This window comes from Poecilia reticulata, chromosome 17, assembly GCF_904066995.2.
Source record: "Poecilia reticulata chromosome 17, P_reticulata-male-v2, whole genome shotgun sequence".
Classification (NCBI taxonomy): domain Eukaryota; kingdom Metazoa; phylum Chordata; class Actinopteri; order Cyprinodontiformes; family Poeciliidae; genus Poecilia; species Poecilia reticulata.
This window is the reverse complement of record NC_088846.1, coordinates 9,807,093-9,826,043: the sequence shown is the minus strand read 5'-3', so window position 1 is coordinate 9,826,043 and position 18,951 is coordinate 9,807,093. Positions and strand designations below refer to the sequence as shown.

The 18,951-nt window shown below is 40.1% G+C and overlaps 1 protein-coding gene and 2 long non-coding RNA genes across 3 annotated transcripts; 2 read left to right on the top strand and 1 right to left on the bottom strand.

Moving 5' to 3' along the window:
• Window positions 1-356: 356 nt before the first annotated feature.
• Window positions 357-18,795, bottom strand: LOC103478854 (D-serine dehydratase). Its single transcript, XM_008432933.2, has 10 exons — window positions 18,717-18,795; window positions 18,239-18,401; window positions 18,015-18,144; window positions 17,598-17,748; window positions 2,684-2,864; window positions 2,102-2,220; window positions 1,882-2,008; window positions 1,712-1,774; window positions 1,521-1,626; window positions 357-668 (listed from the first exon to the last, which is right to left on the bottom strand). Exons 2-10 carry the CDS (start codon window positions 18,382-18,384, stop codon window positions 579-581), a joined length of 1,113 nt encoding a protein of 370 aa, XP_008431155.2. The 5' UTR covers window positions 18,385-18,401; window positions 18,717-18,795; the 3' UTR covers window positions 357-578.
• On the top strand, window positions 5,362-7,308 carry LOC145547890 (uncharacterized). Its single transcript, XR_014084152.1, has 2 exons — window positions 5,362-5,449; window positions 6,941-7,308. It is a non-coding gene; the product is annotated as an uncharacterized LOC145547890 (long non-coding RNA).
• On the top strand, window positions 11,870-15,137 carry LOC145547891 (uncharacterized). The gene is made up of 2 exons (XR_014084153.1): window positions 11,870-14,126; window positions 14,201-15,137. It is a non-coding gene; the product is annotated as an uncharacterized LOC145547891 (long non-coding RNA).
• Window positions 18,796-18,951: the final 156 nt, after the last annotated feature.

Here is an 18,951-nt window from a genome sequence, read left to right as displayed (position 1 = left end):
AATTATAAATTGATTTTACAGATTGAATTTAAAACATGAAATATATAAACCAGTAAGGTCTTCTTTTTAAATATCACTTATGTCCAAAATTTAAGTCTATTGAGTCTTTAAATCTCACAGAATTATGCTTACTTATAACCATATTAAAATAATTCTCATCCAATTTTTTGTTTGATAAATTTAGCAATTTATACTCGTTTTAATTGAAATGCAACAAATAAATAAATGTGTCCCTCCAGATGTTTCCACAGAGCTGTATATTATAACAATACTGCATACTATAACATTCCTGCTTTTGCAATGCTATTACAAAAGCTGTGGTGGCATTGATGAAATAATCACAGAACTTTTACATCTCATTCTGATTTTGATTTATTAGAAATCAGACAGTCTTCAACCCCACATTTCCACTTCCACTTCCAGGGCTTCCATTGCTGCCCACTATGTTAGCTCACAAGTTTTATTTTTGCAATCTACCTACATAATAAGGAATGATGCAATATTCCCTCTCTTATAATCGTAGTTTTCTTTATAGTGATTCATCTCCAGCTTCTTCAAATGCATGTCTGGACAGATGTTCACCACCCGCGGGTGGGTGTCCACTTTCCCATCAGGCGACCCTCAGAGTGCACATGGTACACAGGGTGCATCGCGGCCGCCGCACACGACTGCAAACAGAGAAGAAGACGATTAAACAGGAGGATAGTGCAAAGTGAAAATGTTTTGTTGTTGAAATTTATTTTCTAAAATGGATTTATTAAAAGGGGAAATGCATATTAATTAACATAATAATGTAAGTATGCTTGAATAAGTCCCCAGTTAAACAACTAGTAAGAAAAACAACGCATCATCAAGAACTCTAGAGCAGAAACAACCAATTGACAATACAAATCAAAGTGGAAAAAATAATAAAAAAAATTTAATTAAAAAAAATGGACCTGAATAAAAATAAGTACTAATCATAAAATTTATTATTTTGATTCTTCAAATTTTACAACAAAACAACATTTTATGTAAATGGATTTAAAAATATTACAAAATCTTTGTTTTTAAAGGGTCAAACAAGATTTGTGGTCCTATATAAGAAGGCGAACATTGCTATTTTGTTTAACTCATCCCTGCTAAATGCTAAGTGCAGTGGTGGTTTGTGATACGGGCTAAATGGGTAGTTGCCTGGGGCTGCATTGGAAAAGGGGCGGGGCACCAAATAACTAGAAAATAAAATAGATTTTATCTGTCAATTGCCCTCTGATCAGGTTTGCTCCTTCTTGTATCCCTGTGTAGTGAAGTAAATGTTCCTTAGTTGCTGTTGAGTGCTGGAAAACTACATAACCATCTGGTTTCTGCTACAAAAAAACCCCCAACCAAAACAAATAGAAAACAGATAATTGCTTGCATTCAAATTAGTCGGAGTGTTGCAGAAGGAGAGGCTAAAGTGTGTAGAACCTTTGAGGAAGTTTTACTTTACAGACTCAAGAAACCATTTTGATTATCAGTCACAACAGAATAACAACACTAACATGATAGGGGATCAGTGTGAGCAGAGAGCCTATGGGGTATTTGCTGTAGTCCAGTGGACCTGAGATGGGCTCCACTCTCCCGTGCTCTTGAGTCATAGACAACAACCTAGAAGAAAACATATTTAATTAGTTAACCTGCTACACTTAGGTTTAGTTTGGAGACCAGAAAGAAAAGCGGAAACAGGTTTTACTTGAGGTCTGGGTGGCCTTCGATCATAGCGTATCCAGTGGGAAGCTTTCCAGCTCCGTCCAAACTGTGAGGAACAATGTCAGAAAGTTACAGGACACGTTTCCACCAGAAAAGGGATCCAGTTTGCTGTTTCAAATGAAAGCAGCATAGAAGAGGATATCGTAAAGCCACCTGATTCCCGTCCATCCACAGTCGATCAGGAGCTGGTTTCTATGGGGACAGTGTCCTACGACCCTCGTCAAAACCCTCACAGCCACGTCTTCCAGACTGCACGAGCCAATCATGGACTGCTGGACGTCTAAAACCCAACAGAAATAACTTGTCCTGCAATGTTTTTTTGTTTGTTTGTTTGTTTTTCCAGCCGGCATGCACCGACGTGAACGTAACCCACCGTAGAAGACATAGTTTCCAGGATGCACCTCGTTCAGCTTTCCCATGTCCGGCACAGGATGACTGCAGGAGGGGGTGGAGCCGATGCTGGACTTGCAGCTGATGCCAACGGCCTTCAATCTGTCAGGTGAAAAAAAAAAAAAGAAGAAAAACAACATTTTGTCAAAGTACTGTAGCTTTCATTATAACTACATTTACAAATTGCTGCTGTAAGCGCTACTGGTGAATGTTTTGAAAGAAAATTCAAACAGCAAATACATAAAAATTAAAGGGAGTTTCCAGCTCAAATGTCTTAGTACACTTGAAATAAAACAAAACTTCTTTCAAATGACTTTTCAGCAATATATTGAAGCTTGACTGAAGTTAATAACTGCTTAATAATGATTTATTTTTTTGAGTACGAGTTGCACCGGGTGATTAGACAGTGGAACTAGCACTCTTTTATCAATATTCAATATTTTCTTTTTTTCCTATCATTCAGCCTCACACAAACACATTCACACACACTCCTGCCACTCTGGGGATTCAAGTCTTCCTAAAAATTCATATCAGTTTTAACTTCTATTTTAAACTCTCGGCTTACTTTTCCATGAACTGCAGCGTAAAGCTGGTGGTTTCCTGGGCGACGGCCTGTATTTGCTCCACCCCTTTGCAGTTGTACGTGTTCCCACAGTGGGCATACACCCCAGTCAGCTCCACGCCATCCGCCTCAGCAACAGCCCGGGCCAGTTGGAGCGCCTCGGGCTCCGAGTGCAGGACGCCAGCTGCACCAAAGAGCAAACTCACAGTCACCGAACGATCAGGAGCGATGGGGTTGTCGTTTCACTGCACAAACACTACATTTTATCAAGTATTGTTGGTCTAGTTTATAGTGCATATATCTTAAATGAGACAAAAGTAACTATTCAGGAAGATATATAGGCAAGGGCTTAGGACCAAGTTTATCATTGGGAGGGACACATATCGGAAACTTGAAAGATCCGTAAATAGCTTGAGCAAAAATGTAAAACAATGGTGTCATCAACGTGTTACTCTAATCTGATCCCTTGTAACGCGTAATCTAACGTGTTACTATTTACAATCCAATAATCAGATTAAAATTACGCAAGTTAAGTATTTGTGATTATTTTTAGAAAACACATATTGTTGCTTTCTTCTTTTTCCTTGGAGAGATAGGTTTCATATGTAACACCAGCGACACAAACGTAAACGATGAAGGGAAAAGAGATGCACATTTTCTAGCTGATGGATGAATTTTTCATTGAGTGATCAAATTACTCTTTCAAAGTAACTATGCCATCCATGGCAATAAACTAACTACTCTATAAATCATATGTGTGTAGACCTGTCACAATAACAAATTTAGATTTTTGATAAATAATATTATTGTTGTTTTTAGACCATTTTTAAGTAATACATGTTAATGGGAAAATTATAATGCAAGAACACAATCTGAAAGATCAGTAAACTTTAAATTATAATGAACATTTAACATTGCAACTGGAAGGCATTTCAAATATCCAAAATAAATAAACAAAACGACAAATAAAATGAATTTTGAAGTCTTTGTAAATAAAATTTTCCTTCAAAAAAAGGTTTAGCTGAGACCAAAGCACCAACCTGAAAGCTTTTATCATACAGTTTTTTTTTGTAGAAAGAAAGAGAAATAAAAAGAGAAATGATAAATCATGCCAATGGAAATTGAATTTGTTTTAATTTATCATGAGCACGTAGCTCGGTTCATTGTGCGCGTTGAAGCGGACACGCAGCTGCGACACGCTGCGGCAGCGCCTCGTGCATCTCTGGATCTTTGCAACTCGGTGCGGATCACGCGCGCCGCTCTCCCAGGAGGCTCCAATGTAAACCTTAACCATAAACCTTGGAGCTGGTACAGTTTATAATCAGTTAACTCACACGTTGTGATTAACATTAGAGTTGCTACCTGTAACTACCCTGGCTCCCTGGCTGGGCTGGCAGTTTTGGCGGGTCTAAATCGCTGCCAACAAAAAACTCCGCTTCATCTCCAAGTCGACGAACAAAATGTGTCCAGTTTTTGGCTTTTCCTTGCTCTCTTTTTTCCATCCTTCTCACTTTGCCGCTCCACTCCAATTCAAAAGAGCAGAACAAATGTTATGTTTTTTGAACAATAACCATTTTTGTTGCTAAGAGATGAGTGTGTTTACTGGTAACCAAGTGCCACGAAGTGAACTTCAGATATTTACTTTAGCGTAATTTGCCAACGGTAAATGTCTTGTATCTAATCAGGTAAGCGTTATTTCGAAAGAGCTTTTGTTTTATAAACTACTTGTTATTAATTTGGTTTTAAGAGATAAGCGGGGGTTTTTCTGGTAACGAACTGCCACGAAGTCTAAATCGAGATTTTTACTTTTGTGTTGAATGTGTCTAATACATTTATGACCAATTACCAAAAAAAAAAAACTATTCTGCAAAATTCACCAACTGCACAATTCTTGTTAGTGTAAAATAAGTGGTATTTCAAAAGAGCGGGAGAAACATTATATTTTTTTTATCAATAAGATTTTTTGTTGCTACGCTGTTAATCTGTTGCTTAGAGATGATCGCGTTTTCTGGTAACGAAGTTCCACAAAGTTCCATAAAGTAAACATCTGAGAGAGAGAAGAAATCCTATGTTTTTTGAACAATAACAATTTTTGTTGCAAATCTGTTGCTAAGAGATCAGTGTGTTTACTGGTAACTAAGTGCCACGAAGTGAACTTCAGATTTTAACTTTTTTATAAATCGAGATTTTTACTTAAGCGTAATTTGCCAACGGTAAATGTCTTGTATCTAATCAGGTAAGCGTTATTTCGAAAGAGCTTTTGTTTTATAAACTACTTGTTATTAATTTGGTTTTAAGAGATAAGCGGGGGTTTTTCTGGTAACGAACTGTCACGAAGTATAAATCGAGATTTTTACTTTTGAGTTGAATGTGTGTTTAGTATAGCCTACTAGCCGCTAATGACAAAAAAATAACTTTTCTGCAAAATTCACCAACTGCACAATTCTTGGTAGTGTAAAATAAGTGGTATTTCAAAAGAGCGGGAGAAACATTATATTTTTTTATCAATAAGAATTTTTGTTGCTACGCTGTTAATCTGTTGCTTAGAGATGATCGCGTTTTCTGGTAACCAAGTTCCACAAAGTTCCATGAAGTAAACGTCTGAGAGCGCAGAAGAAATCCTATGTTTTTTGAACAATAACAATTTTTGCTGCTATAATCTGTTGCTAAGAGATGAGTGTGTTTACTGGTAACCAAGAGTCACGAAGTGAACTTCAGATATTTACTTTAGCGTAATTTGCCAACGGTAAATGTCTTGTATCTAATCAGGTAAGCGTTATTTCGAAAGAGCTTTTGTTTTATAAACTACTTGTTATTAATTTGGTTTTAAGAGATAAGCGGGGGTTTTTCTGGTAACGAACTGCCACGAAGTATAAATCGAGATTTTTACTTTTGAGTTGAATGTGTGTTTAGTATAGCCTACTAGCCGCTAATGACAAAAAAATAACTTTTCTGCAAAATTCACCAACTGCACAATTCTTGTTAGTGGTATTTCAAAAGAGCGGGAGAAACATTATATTTTTTTATCAATAAGACTTTTTGTTGCTACGCTGTTAATCTGTTGCTTAGAGATGATCGCGTTTTCTGGTAACCAAGTTCCATGAAGTAAACGTCTGAGAGATAGCAGAAGAAATCCTATGTTTTTTGAACAATAACAATTTTTGCTGCTATAATCTGTTGCTAAGAGATGAGTGTGTTTACTGGTAACCAAGAGCCACGAAGTGAACTTCAGATTTTTACTTTTTCAAAAGTAAAAATCAAAAAGCAGAGCACAAACATTTCTAATGTAACTATTGCCCACATTAAAAGTAGGCTTTTTCCTAAAATAAGCTTTTTAGCTATTTTGTTTATTTATTAACCGTGTTTAGCACACTGAATGGAGGAAGTCAATGTAAGACAACATGCTAGTTATAGCCCACATGCCACTGGCTGCATTTAGGCTAATATTACCATTATTCGTTCTTGATATTGCCTAATGTTTTGTGATACCAAGTATAGGCTACAGAACAAAGACAGAAATATTTATAGAAAGAGATGTTTAAGCAGAATCATTGCAAAGGCAGAAATGAGAAAACAACACCATTTATCTTAAACTAAGAACTGGCTTTAACTCTTGAGTTAAAGGAATTCTATTAAAAAACAGAAACACCTGCTTTACAAGCAGACTTAAAATGTTCCTTTCTGTGAGCACCCTATGTATCATCTGATATTGTTCGGACAGGTTCAGATCTGATATCACTTGCCTTGTTAAATTTCCTGTTCCTAACTTCTCTGACGAGGCCCAGAAATTTGATAACGAGTCAGATTTCTAACTTTTAAAATGTTATCAGAAAGGTAGAAAGTTTGCAAATTATTTTCCTTACACTTTACATTTATGCAGCACTTTGTGTTGATCTGAAGTAATCATCTTTGTTGTAAAATATCTTGGAACTTGTGGCTGCAGCATTGCAAATGCTAGAAATAGTTATGGGATGTAAGCACTTCTGCACATCATGGTGCTTGTTAGAGAGCCCTAAATATTGTATGTTCATGTTATTTCCCTCAGTTACTCAACATATACTGTTACAGAAACTCACAGTTTCAGTGTTGGGGTCACATTGTATTTGGGAAATGTTTGATAGTTGTGCACATAAGAAAAAAATAATGTAGTTTACTGCTAGGTGAAACACTAGTTCAAATCAAACCTACTTGGAGATACTCAGACAATGTGTATATATATTTATTCATATTTATATAAATTCCTTTCTCACCCTTCCGCAGGTGGACTCTTGCATCCGCTGAGCTAGGGTCCTCTACCAGAGGCCTGGGAGCTTGAGGGTTTTGCGCAGTATCTTGGCTGTGCCTAGAACTGCACATTTCCGGACTGAGATGTCTGATGCTGTTCCTGGGATCTGTTTTAGCCACTGCTCCAGTTTGGGGGTGACTGCCCCGAGGGCCTCGATGACCACAGGCACTACCACAGGTCCCTGCGCTCCTCGGCCCTGTAGACGCAGGGTGAATCCTAGCAACCTGTGGCCTCTTTGCCGGGAGCACCGGACGCCACCTGATGGTGTAGACCCGCCAATTTCTGCCAGGATCAGTTTGGTAAATGCCATGTCGCTGACAAATAAAACTTTTGTCATTAGGGATTTCTTTTCCTCTTATTGATTGGATGTTTTATTAACAGAATCATGGACAAGTGGTTTGGTGACTCCAGCATTTTTAATGAACTTGTACCGCGGAACTGCAGCTATTTTAATACTCCAAGGATGTCAGGGTCCGGTGGAGGTATAGTGACTATTTTTAAAAGCAGTTTTACTTCTAAACAGTTGCCTCTGGCCTCGTGTAGTAGCTTTGAGATCAGCCTATTTGAACTCAGCAGCTCTCACACTGTGCTGTGTGCAGCGGTCTAGTACAACCATACAACAAAAACTTTATAAATTACTTTTCTGATTTCCTGGCTGATATAATGCCAAGGTATGACCAAGTTCTCATTGTTGGTGATTTTAATATTAATGTCTGTTGTCCTTCTTCACCTATGGCTCAGTCATTTCTTAATGTTACCGATTCTTTTAATTTTGTGCAGTCTGACTGGTGCTATCCATGAGCATGGTCACAGTCTTGATCTGGTTTTATCTTATGGTCTACCAGTTTGTAATTTAGTGATTGGTGACTCATTATTTTCAGACCATATGCCTGTTTTATTTGAGATAACGCTGTCCTGTATAAAAGCTAAAGCATGCACTGCAGCTCGGTTCTATCGTGTTCTTAACCCTTCTACTGCTGGTCAGTTTTCTTCTGTTTTTAATCAATTTATTGGTGTATAAAGTGCTTCATAAATAAAGTTGGTATGGGATGGTATGGTACTGTGGTCTTCACCTTCCAGGCCTTTTCCATTTCCTCCCTGAGGCCCTGGTATTTCTCCAGTTTCTCGTGCTCCTTTTTCCTGATGTTGTAGTCACTTGGTATTGCTACATCCACCACAACGGCTTTCCTCTGTTCTTTATCCACCACCACAATGTCCGGTTGGTTCGCCATTACCATCTTGTCTGTCTGGATCTGGAAGTCCCACAGGATCTTAGCTCGGTTATTCTCCACCACCTTTGGGGGTGTTCCCCACTTTGATCTTCCAGTCCATATTCTGCAGATGTTCCTGTACACTATGCCTGCCACTTGGTTATGTCATTCCATGTACGCTTTCCCTGCTAGCATCTTGCACCCTGCTGTTATGTGCTGGACTGTCTCAGGGGCCTCCTTGAACAATCTACACCTTGGGTCTTGTCTGGTGTGGTAGATCTGAGCCTCAATTGCTCTGGTGTTTAGGGCCTGTTTCTGTGCAGCCAGGATAAGAGCCTCTGTGTTGTCCTTGAGTCCAGCTTTTTCCAGCCATTGGTAGGATTTCCTGATATCAGCCACTTCAGTTATTTGTCGGTGGTACATCCCATGTAGGGGCTTGTCCTCCCATGATGGTACCTCCAGCACCTCATCCTTTGTTCCCCATTCTCTGAGACATTTGTTGAGCACATTGTCTGTTGAGACCTTGTCTTTGGTGTATTTATGGATTTTGGATGTTTCATCCTGGACTGTGGCTCATACTCAGTAGTCCTCTGCCTCTTTCCTTGCGGCTAGTCTCGGGGTGCTGGATTTGGGGTGGGACCCTCCATGCATGGTTAGCTTCTGAGTCTTAACATCCGTGGTGTACATTTCCTCCTTTGGCCAGCTAATTATTTATTTATGTATTTATTTTTATTTCTAACAGACAGAAAAGACAATCAAGAAAGAAAAAAATAAAATAAAATAGAATGAAACAGACTAGAGAAATAAGAGGTAAAACAAATTATTATGCCCAAGTGACAAGCAAATTTTATATTTTCTGTTTGAAAAGGAGCAGGTAGAAGATGTAATATCTTATAATGTCCTGCCCCTTTCATACTTATCAATTTATAATCAATTAACTGTCAAAACATCAAAACGAGACAACTTGTTTCCATTTTACATGACATTTAAAGATGTCCCATTATTTAAAAAGTATTTATATCATCAATAGTATTTACAGACTTTAAAACAGTCATCTAATAGAACATTTTGCAATAAGCTCCTTTTTAATCAGTTTTTTAAGCTGGTTTATATTTCTACTTTTTTGAACTCATCATTCAATCCATTCTATACATTCCTGCAGGATCTCTGATTACTGGTAAGGCGTAGCTGTTTATTGCACAGATCTTGTTCTTGCCATTGAGCTGGCTTCTCAGGACTTGACTTATTCGTTGGAGGTATTTGGCTGTGACTCCTTTCCTTGTGACCTCATCGAGGTTGCCATTTGCTTGTGGTATTCCCGGGTACTTGTAACTGTCCTCATTGTCTGCTATTGTTCCTTCTGGGAGTGAGACCCCTTCTGTGTGGACGACCTTCCCTCCATCCGACCACACTTCTCTAGTCCGAATGACATCCCAATGTCAGTGCTGTAGATCCTGGTGGTGTGTATTAGTGAGTCCATGTCTCGCTCTCTCTTGGCGTACAGCTTAATGTCATCCATGTAGAGGAGGGTTAGGGTAACATTAATGGTGGCCCCATTCTTGAGTCGGTATCCGTAGCCAGTCTTGTTGGTGATTTGGCTGAGGGGGTTCAGATGCAGAACAGCAGTGGACACTTGTGCAAGTGGTTTGCAGTTTGCATTATATATAAATAAAAAAATAAAATAAAAATAACAAAACTGCAACTGCAAACCAATTGTGCAAGTGGTTTGCAGTATATATTTAAAAAAATAAAATAAATAAAAAACTGCCCTCCGACAGACTGGCGACCTGTCCAGGGTGACCCCGCCTCTCGCCCGGAACGTTAGCTGGAGATGGGCACCAGCAACCCTCCCGACCCCACTAAGGGACAAGGGTGTAAAGAAAATGGATGGATGGATGGAATAAATAAAAAACTGCCCTGCAACAGACTGGCGACCTGTCCAGGGTGTACCCCGCCTCTCGCCCGGAACGTTAGCTGGAGATGGGCACCAGCAACCCTCCCGACCCCACTAAGGGACAAGGGTGTAAGAAAATGGATGGATGGATAAAAAACTGTAACTGCAAACCAATTGTGCAGTTTGCAGTATATATATATTAAAAAATAAATAAATAAAAAATAAATAAATAAAAAACCTGCAACTGCAAACCACTTGCACAAGTGTTAATCAAATGGGGCAGAAATCAAAAACTCTGGAAAGAATTATAATTCTTTCCAGGAAACTTTCTGCCCCCACTGCTGTTCTGCATAGGTCTGAATCCCCTCAGCCAAATCATCAACGTGAGCCATCCCGTCCTTCCAAACAGACTCCAGGATGGTGGCTCATGGGATCCTCCCGGTCAGAGCCGTCATGCACTCCCGCAACATATGCCCCCGACCCGGAGTCGGTGAGGCACCTTCTGTGGGAGTGCAGCGCTGCTGTGGACCTGTGGGAAAAGGCCGGCTCCTTGCAATTCCCATACTTGCCAGCAAGGGAGGTCCTCGACACGCAGCTAGTGCTGCACGGGGTGAGCCACCGGAAAACATAAAAAAGGGCCTCATGGAGATGTGGCTCACCCTAGCCACCATATTGACCTCCAGAAACCTGCTGGTAAGCAGGCGCAGGCAGATGCCCCCTCGTGGCTGTGATCCGAATGGTGGCTACAAGAAGAAAAACATACAGAGCTACAGGTGACACGCCTGTAGCTCAAGGACACAGCCACAAAGAAGAATCGCCTGCGCCTCTTTGGACGAAGGAGTCGGCGCTCCACGGACAGAGGTCCCAGCAGCAGCGGCCTGGCTCTCCGGGTGAGGCAGGTGGGAAGGAGCAATGAGGGAGGAAAGCCCCTCTGAGCACCATCGCTGTTTGGAAGAACGGGATGGCTCCAAACTTCAACCAGACTGGCCACGGATACCGACTCAAGAATGCAGCCACCAAAAGTCTCCTCCTCTACATGGATGGCATCAAGCTGTACGCCAAGAGCGAGCGAGACATCGACTCACTGATCCGCACCACCAGGACCTGCAGCACTGACATTGGGATGTCATTCGGACTGGAGAACTGTGGCGGATGGAGGGAACGTCATCCACACAGAAGGGGTCTCACTCCCCAGAAGGAACAATAGCAGACATAGAGGACAGTTACAAGTACCTGGGAATACCACAAGCAAATGGCAACCTAGATGAGGTCACAAGGAAAGGAGCCACAGCCAAATACGAGGGGGTACCCAAAAGTTTCCAGAATGACGCTGCTGCACGCGCAGTTTTTGTAGTACACGATTCTGCCTCTAGGTATTTGTTCAACCACGCCTTCTCTATCAGTGTGCCAAGCGACGTTGATGTGGAAGGTTTCATCCACCCGCAGTGAATTTTCTTGTAAGAGCTGTTTTGTCCAGCCGTCGTTTTTCTTCATGGAGAAGTTCTATGAGCAGCGCGCGGCTGAAGCTTTGCTTCCTGCTCGGGAAAAAAGCATCGGAAACCGTTCAAATGTTAAAGACCGCTTACAAGGATGACGCTATGTGTCAAGCTCAAGTTTACTCGTGGTTCACCCGCTTTAAAAATGGTGAAATGTCAATTGATGATCAACCGCTTTTTTCCGGAGCAGGAAGCAAAACTTCACAGCCGCGCTGTGAAGCCGGAAAAAAGCGCTGCTCATAGAACTTCTCCATGAAGAAAAACGACGGCTGGACAAAACAGCTCTTACAAGAAAATTCACTGCGGGTGGATGAAACCTTCCACATCAACGCCGCTTGGCACGCTGATTCTTCTTCTTCTTTTAGGTTTTAACGGCAGCTTGCATCCATTTATGTTGCACTACTGCCCTCTATTGACTCCTACCAACTACTCCTCAAATTCTCTTAAAGATCCCAGTGTTTTTAAAAAACGAAAAATCTTCTTTTTCCCCTCAATACTATTCAATTGGTCGATCACCTTCTCAAATACCAATTCCCTACTAACACCTAGTTCCGTTTTTAATAATCTTCTTTGGCTTTCATACTTTCTACATTTGATCAAAATATGTTCCACTGATTCTACATCACCACACCATCTACATAAACCAGTAAGGTGTTTCCCCATCTTAAAAAGAGTTCCATTTAGGAAACTATGCCCGGTTCTTATTCTATTTATAATTACCTCCTCCCTCCTGTTTATTCCTCTTATCCTTTCTACATCGACTGTATTTTGTATCCTAAATAAATGTCTACCATTTATTTCATTTACCCACCTAGCTTCCCATATCTTTTTGCTTTCTTTCCAAATTATACTTTTACCTTCAGATTTAGATAACTTTATTTGCATGTCAATATCATCTGTTTTAATCATCTCCTTAGCCAGCCTGTCTGCTCTTTCATTCCCTATAACACCTACATGAGCAGGAGTCCAGAATAATATAACATTTTTATTTTGTTCACATATCCTATGATGGACCGCCATAATCTCACATAGAATATTTTGATGATTTTTTTGTGCGTCCCTTTCCCGATACTCATCAACGCAGATAGAGAATCGCTACAAACTATTATTTTATTCCTATTAGTTTCCTCCACCCATTCTAAAGCTACTAAAATAGCACACAATTCCACTGCGAATACACTCAAATAATCAGATGTACTTTTTGAAATATTAATCTTTAATTCAGGAATCACTACAGCTATACTGGTTGCTTCACTTTTAGGGTCTTTTGACCCATCAGTATAAATGTGCAAGTAATCATTATATTTATTCTGCATTTGATTATAAAATTCTTGGCAAATATCTAATGTGTTTCTTTTCTTAATATTTGTTAGTGTTCTGTCTACATTAATATATTTCCAAGTCCATGTAGGTCTCACAGGCCACAATACAGTTGGACTAAATTCCTTATAATATACATTACAAATTGTCGCTCTATCATCCCCAACCCACCCAAAGCTATCAATTTGTTTCTTTCCTCTTTCCCAACACTTTTCTAATACTTTCTTAACCGGGTGATCTGCATTATGTCCTTTTAAACTTATCCAATAATTGACCATTAGCTGCTGTCTTCTAATGCATAATGGCATTTCTCCTGACTCTACTTGTAAAGCACATACTGGCGTTGATTTAACTGCCCCTAAACAAATTCTCATTGCTCTGGCTTGAATCACATCTAACTTTTTTAACCTAGTTTTGGCTGCTGATCCATACACCACACTCCCATAATCTATTCTTGATCTAATTAGTGACACATATATACTTTTTAGGGAATCAAAACTTGCACCCTTGGCACACTGATTGAGAAGGCGTGGTTGAACAAATACCTAGAGGCAGAATCGTGTTCTACGAAAACTGCGCGTGCAGCAGCGTCATTCTGGAAACTTTTGGGCACCCCCTCGTACCTCCAACGAATAAGGCAAGTCCTGAGAAGCCAGCTTAATGGCAAGAACAAGATCCATGCGATAAACAGCTACTCACCAGAGTAATCAGAGACCCTGCAGGAATAATCAGCTGGCCAAAGGAGGAGATGAAGACCACCGATGTTAAGACACTCGGAAACTACTGACCATGCATGGAGGGCTCCTCCCCAAATCCAGCATTCTGACTAAACACGAGTCATAGGCAAGGTAAATAAGGCAGGTGATTCCTTGAGTTTTCTAAATTGAGGGAACCAAACCTTTTTGGAAGCCTAAAGACCTTTATTGGAAATAACAAACTGTTCCACAAACAGGAGCCATGATACTGGATGGATAATAAAAAATAAGATTCATAAATATATATGTATAGAAAACAACAAGGAAAATGACAAAACAAACCCTAATTGATTTCTATTTGCTTTTTCTCTTTCTCTCTGTCTGAGCCTCGCGCGGTGCATCTGACCTCTGACCTCAACTCTTCCCATCTGTCCTCCCATGGACCAGATGATGTCCCTCCTACAAAACCAGCTGATGAAAATGATCGAGAAGATCTGGAGGATCAAGAAGACAGAAAAGACCTCCATCACCTCCAGGGGACAACTGTTAGTCTCCTGTTGCATTTGGACTGAAAACTGTGAGACTGAGCTTTAACAACCTCCGCTGGTCTGTTGTCCAGTATCAGCGTAGAGGAAGAAAAGCTAAACATGCTTCAGAGCTGTGAGAGAAGACGACTCTGAACTGTTGACGCTTGTTTCATCTGTGGACAACATGGACATTTCCTGAGGGATGATCTGGACAACCCAAAGATCCAACACCAGAACCAGTTGGACTGACAGGAAGCCAGAGGAAAGAGACGGGGAAGGATTTGGCTGCAGCAACGCCGAGACCGAGTGGGGGAGAGGGGCAAGAAGGAAGGAACAACATGAATCCACATCAACCACTGTGAAGGACGACCTGTCTGTAATGTCCATCTAGATCACGACTTTAAATCTCAAACAACAGAGCAATAGAGTGAGCAGCAAAACTTCACTCTACCAAGTATCAAGTACTTCAACTTTTGACACCAAAGAGGACAATGTCCAGAGCAACAGCGAGTTTAGATGTTTCTGAAAGGCTCTCCACTCAAAGAACTATTGCTGGTCCACTGGCGAGTGACCGAAGCAGAGAGTGAAGATTTATACTTTTATGACAGCAGGTAACAAATCCTCCTGAGCAGGCGATCAGTGTTCCTCCTTCTACGCTTTACCTACTTTCCAGATGGAAAATCTGCGCTTTCTTGTTGGGTTTTGAACGGACACTTATCTATACCTTCACTGCACTAATGTAATTTTTTTGTTTTATTGGGTTTTCTAGAAAACACATGAAATTGGGTAGCTTAATTATGATCATTCTTAGTTGTTTGACTCCTAAGGATGTTTAAGAGTTTAGAAATTCATTCTTCTAGACATAAGAGAAGTCAATTTAAAATGAACTTTAATGTGTGTAAAAGACTCATGTGTTGTCTCTGCCTGGCAGAGCTTTCCATCCAGATTTGCTTCATGATTGATTGTCCTACAAGCTCTCTGTATTGTGCAGAATTCATAAATAAACCTGATTGAGTGATTTTACCTGAACAGTGCTTGATAAGTTTTTTTTCCACAACAATGGACAAAAACATTAAAGGCTCTCAAGTAAAAGGCGTGGCAGTTTTAGCTAATGTTGGACCCATGAGCCAATGCTAACATTAGCATATTAGCCTGCAAAGACTTTTATGCATCATCTTTTCAAAGAAAAATTAACCTGTAACCATATATGCGAGTAGTAAAGGCATACATGGCACATAAAAATATACTGAAGACGAATAACTCTCCTTTAAAGAAGCTCTGTTTCTTCCAATAAAAGCTTCCCGCACTTTACTGCGCATGCTAAGCTGAAGCATTCACTCTAGTGACAAAAATGGTCAGATCCAGTTTACTCAAAATAACGTAGTCTTGTACTTTTCTCAGGCCAAACATGTACATTGCTCACATTACTTGAGTTGAATAAACAATTTAGTGAGACTTGAGTAAGGCATACAAACCTAATTTAAGTAAGAATAGGTATTGCCTTTTAGAGTGTTCTAGGAGATTGTTTTAAGCAGGGGTCAGAGTAAGGGGGTACGGCAGGGTACTGCGTACCCCTAAAAAATTTAGCGGGGGTACGCAGTACTTGCAAGAGAGAGGAGCGGCTGTCTGCTGTAAAGAATAAATGGCTTCAACTGCAGCCATGAGTTCACCCACTAATTAGCCGTGACTGATTAGTTTTTCAAGAGCAATCTAAAACACGACTTAATCAATTGATACATAACTTTTTTTTCCCATTTCATATTGTTTCTGAACTGTTCGTGCTTTTCTAGAGCAGGGGGGCAATATGTCGATGGTGGAAAGTTTTGAGTCGATCTCGGCATTAGGTTACAAACTGAACGCCACCAGGACGCTGAGACCAACACGTCCTCCTCTGACTGGCTTAAAATGTTTGTAACTTTATTAAAGAACAACAACAACAAAAAATCAACAAAACGTGTTCAAATTAATGACCCAGCAACAATAATAATCTCAGTGATTATTGTTTCAACAAGGTGTTGCGCAATTCTGTGCGTTTCTGTTCCATTAACAAAATAATGAGCAGAGCAAGAGTTTAAAATTAGCAATTAACTCCTGCTGTGTTCAGGGAGGCTTATTAATGATCCCAAAATACATATCAAGTCTGCAAACCTAATATCGTAACGGACTGAATGTTATGTTTTTAGCGTAATCTCTGGTCGGCTTGTGGTGTGCAGAAGGTTGCCATGGCAACAGGCATGCTTAAATGACAGAGAGACGGAGAGTAAAAAGGTGCGAGTGGTTTTGAGTTGATCACCTGTTCAGGTTGTTTTATCTTTGTTTACCTTTGTCTTGACTCATCACAGCCGCTGTAGTTTCTGAACGTTCAATAAAAGACAAACTTGGACTAATTATCAAGTTAGTCTGTGAGTATACAAACAAACATCAAACACGGTAAATATGTTTCATTAAGTATTTAACAAACAAATGGCTTCTACCGCAAAAATTAAGTGAAATTTAATTAATTGTCTAATATAAAAAAATAGTTTGGTGCTGTCGGGCTCAGAGTCTGAGAGGCTTTTCCTTTATCAAACAATTTTTTTTGCCTCTTATTGTGGAAATATTGATGTTGATGATATTTTCTCCAAAATGATAACCTTTTTCAACCTTTATAGCTCCACTGTTGAAAATGAGAAGCTAACATTCACAAATTACATTGAAATAAAATCCATTCCAACACCTGGTTTGAGGCGATTCCTCTGGAACCTGTTGGAGGAAAAATATCCCAACTTCAGAAGATGAGCTTTAACTTAACAGAGCTCTGTGGTTCTTCCTATCAGCATGAGAGTCAGGGTGAGGAGGCGCCATGTTAGGAAGAGAAGTGGAAGCTGCAGGATGTCCAGAACAAACAGGTCATGATGCTGGGCTACTGATTATCACTCTGTCTGAACACAGGATCAATACAACCAGTTTAAAAGCTAAAATGAATGATTATATGCCAGACATGGAAAACTGGGATGCACTCCATGCCATGATGTTCAGAGTTTAGGTCTCATGGCATCTCAAGGTGTCAACATTGCAGCCATGTGGGCTGAAGGAAATGCAGCTTTATTTTGTAGCAATTCAAGAGCTACCAGCTTTTATCTCTTCGCAAAAAAATTAATTAGCACAGAAACTCCAAAGCACACAAAGAAGCAATATATATATAGGCCTATATATTTTTGTCATGGTACCCCCAAGAATTTTAAACTACTTTCACCCCTGGTTTTAAATAAATAATTTCTTAATATTGATTAAAAACAAGTCCACTTGAAGATTATGTCACGTACAATGAGACATTTTTTCCCATAAGTGAAATAATCTCCCGTTGGAACTAGAATTATTTACTACTTTTAGCTGAAAAGTTACTTGTGAGATATTTCAAGTGTACAAAGATCTTTGTACTAGAAACCAGACAAAAAAAAAACTTCATAAGATTTTGCGTTTTTGCAGCGTTCCCAGCAGCACGCTTACCTCTCCCGTTGCCACAGTCGAGCTTGAGCCACACGTGCCACCGCCGGCCATCTTTCAGTGGCCTCTTCCGGAGCCGCTCCAGCGCGTCGGGATGGTCGAGCAGAACTTGGAAAAGGTCCAGTCTCTCTGACAGAGCGGCACAGCGCTCTACCTACAAACGCAGATGTTAACAAGCGTTTCTCAGAGAGGCTCTGTATGCCTTTTGAGACATACATATTCAGATTATAATGAAATGATTGATTTGTTGGCCCTAGAAATGTTCACAATATTCACAAGTCATTTTTATAAAGTGACACTGTGTGTTTAAAGCCCACAGAGTGACAGACTGTGGCGAAAGGGAGTGTAAATATTGCATTGCCGATAATAATAATAACTAACTACAGTATAATGACGTGTGGAAACCTCATTGGAGTGTACCTTGTCAAAGGGAAGAGAGTATGCATAGAGGATGTCATCAAAGCCATGGTCAGCATAGAAAGTGGCCTCTGCCAGGGTGGAAACCACAATGCACCTCCGGGATCCACCTGTCATGATGTCAGCACACTCACTGCAGAAAGGCACACACAAACACAAACACACATATTACAGCATCCCTGATGGAAACGTCGGCTTCATCAGTGTTAGGGAGCGCGGTTCCGTACAGGGTTTTGTGGGTCTTCATGTGCGGTCGGAGTTGGACTCCCAGCTGGTTGCAGCGCTCCATCATCCTCTGCGCGTTTCTCTTCACTTTGTCCACATCCACCACCAAAGCGGGGCTGCAGAGGGCCGAAAGGGGCGCCCCCTCCATGCTGGAAGAACTGGAGACTTTGCAAGCAATTTAATTATTATGCATGGCTGCTTCAAGTAACATCGAAGAGTCTTTGTTTAGATACAAAATAAATTAATATGCATTTCATAAAGAAATATGCTCACATGCGACTTTTTAAAATTTTCTATGTTCTCATTTTCCTATGATTGTGTAATATAACTTTGCTTCCTGGAAACTAACTTCTGTTTTTATGATTTTCAGAAGTTTTTATTAGTCTGCCAGCGGGCATTAGGTAACTCTACACTTGAACAAAATGCATCTGACCACACAAACAAAGGCGGACCATTAACTGCAGAAAACAAAAGATTTACCTTTCAGAAGCAGAGATCTTTACACCGCTGTGTCACGAGAGTGTACTTGGCTACGGCGTCCTTTAGGGGCCAAAATGCGCTAACTTGACTCTTAAACGTTTGTAGTTCATTTCTTTTGATTTCATGTCTCCATACACAGGTTACTTCAATTATTGAATAACATCAAAAATAATTACGACCGCATGTTTTGAATGGTAAAAAATAGCTATTCTGGTATTCTATTTTAAATAAGTTT

What these genes read in the sequence shown, in the direction of transcription:
- LOC103478854 (XM_008432933.2), bottom strand. Translation starts at nt 18,384, where the DNA reads ATGGAGGGGGCGCCCCTTTCGGCCCTCTGCAGCCCCGCTTTGGTGGTG. An exon ending in CGACTGTGGCAACGGGAGAG is followed by an intron (nt 2,865 to 17,597) that starts GTAAGCGTGCTG and finishes TCTTTGGTGCAG; the next exon opens with CTGGCGTCCTGCACTCGGAG. An exon ending in TCACACTGATCCCCTATCAT is followed by an intron (nt 669 to 1,520) that starts GTTAGTGTTGTT and finishes CTCTGTTTGCAG; the next exon opens with TCGTGTGCGGCGGCCGCGAT.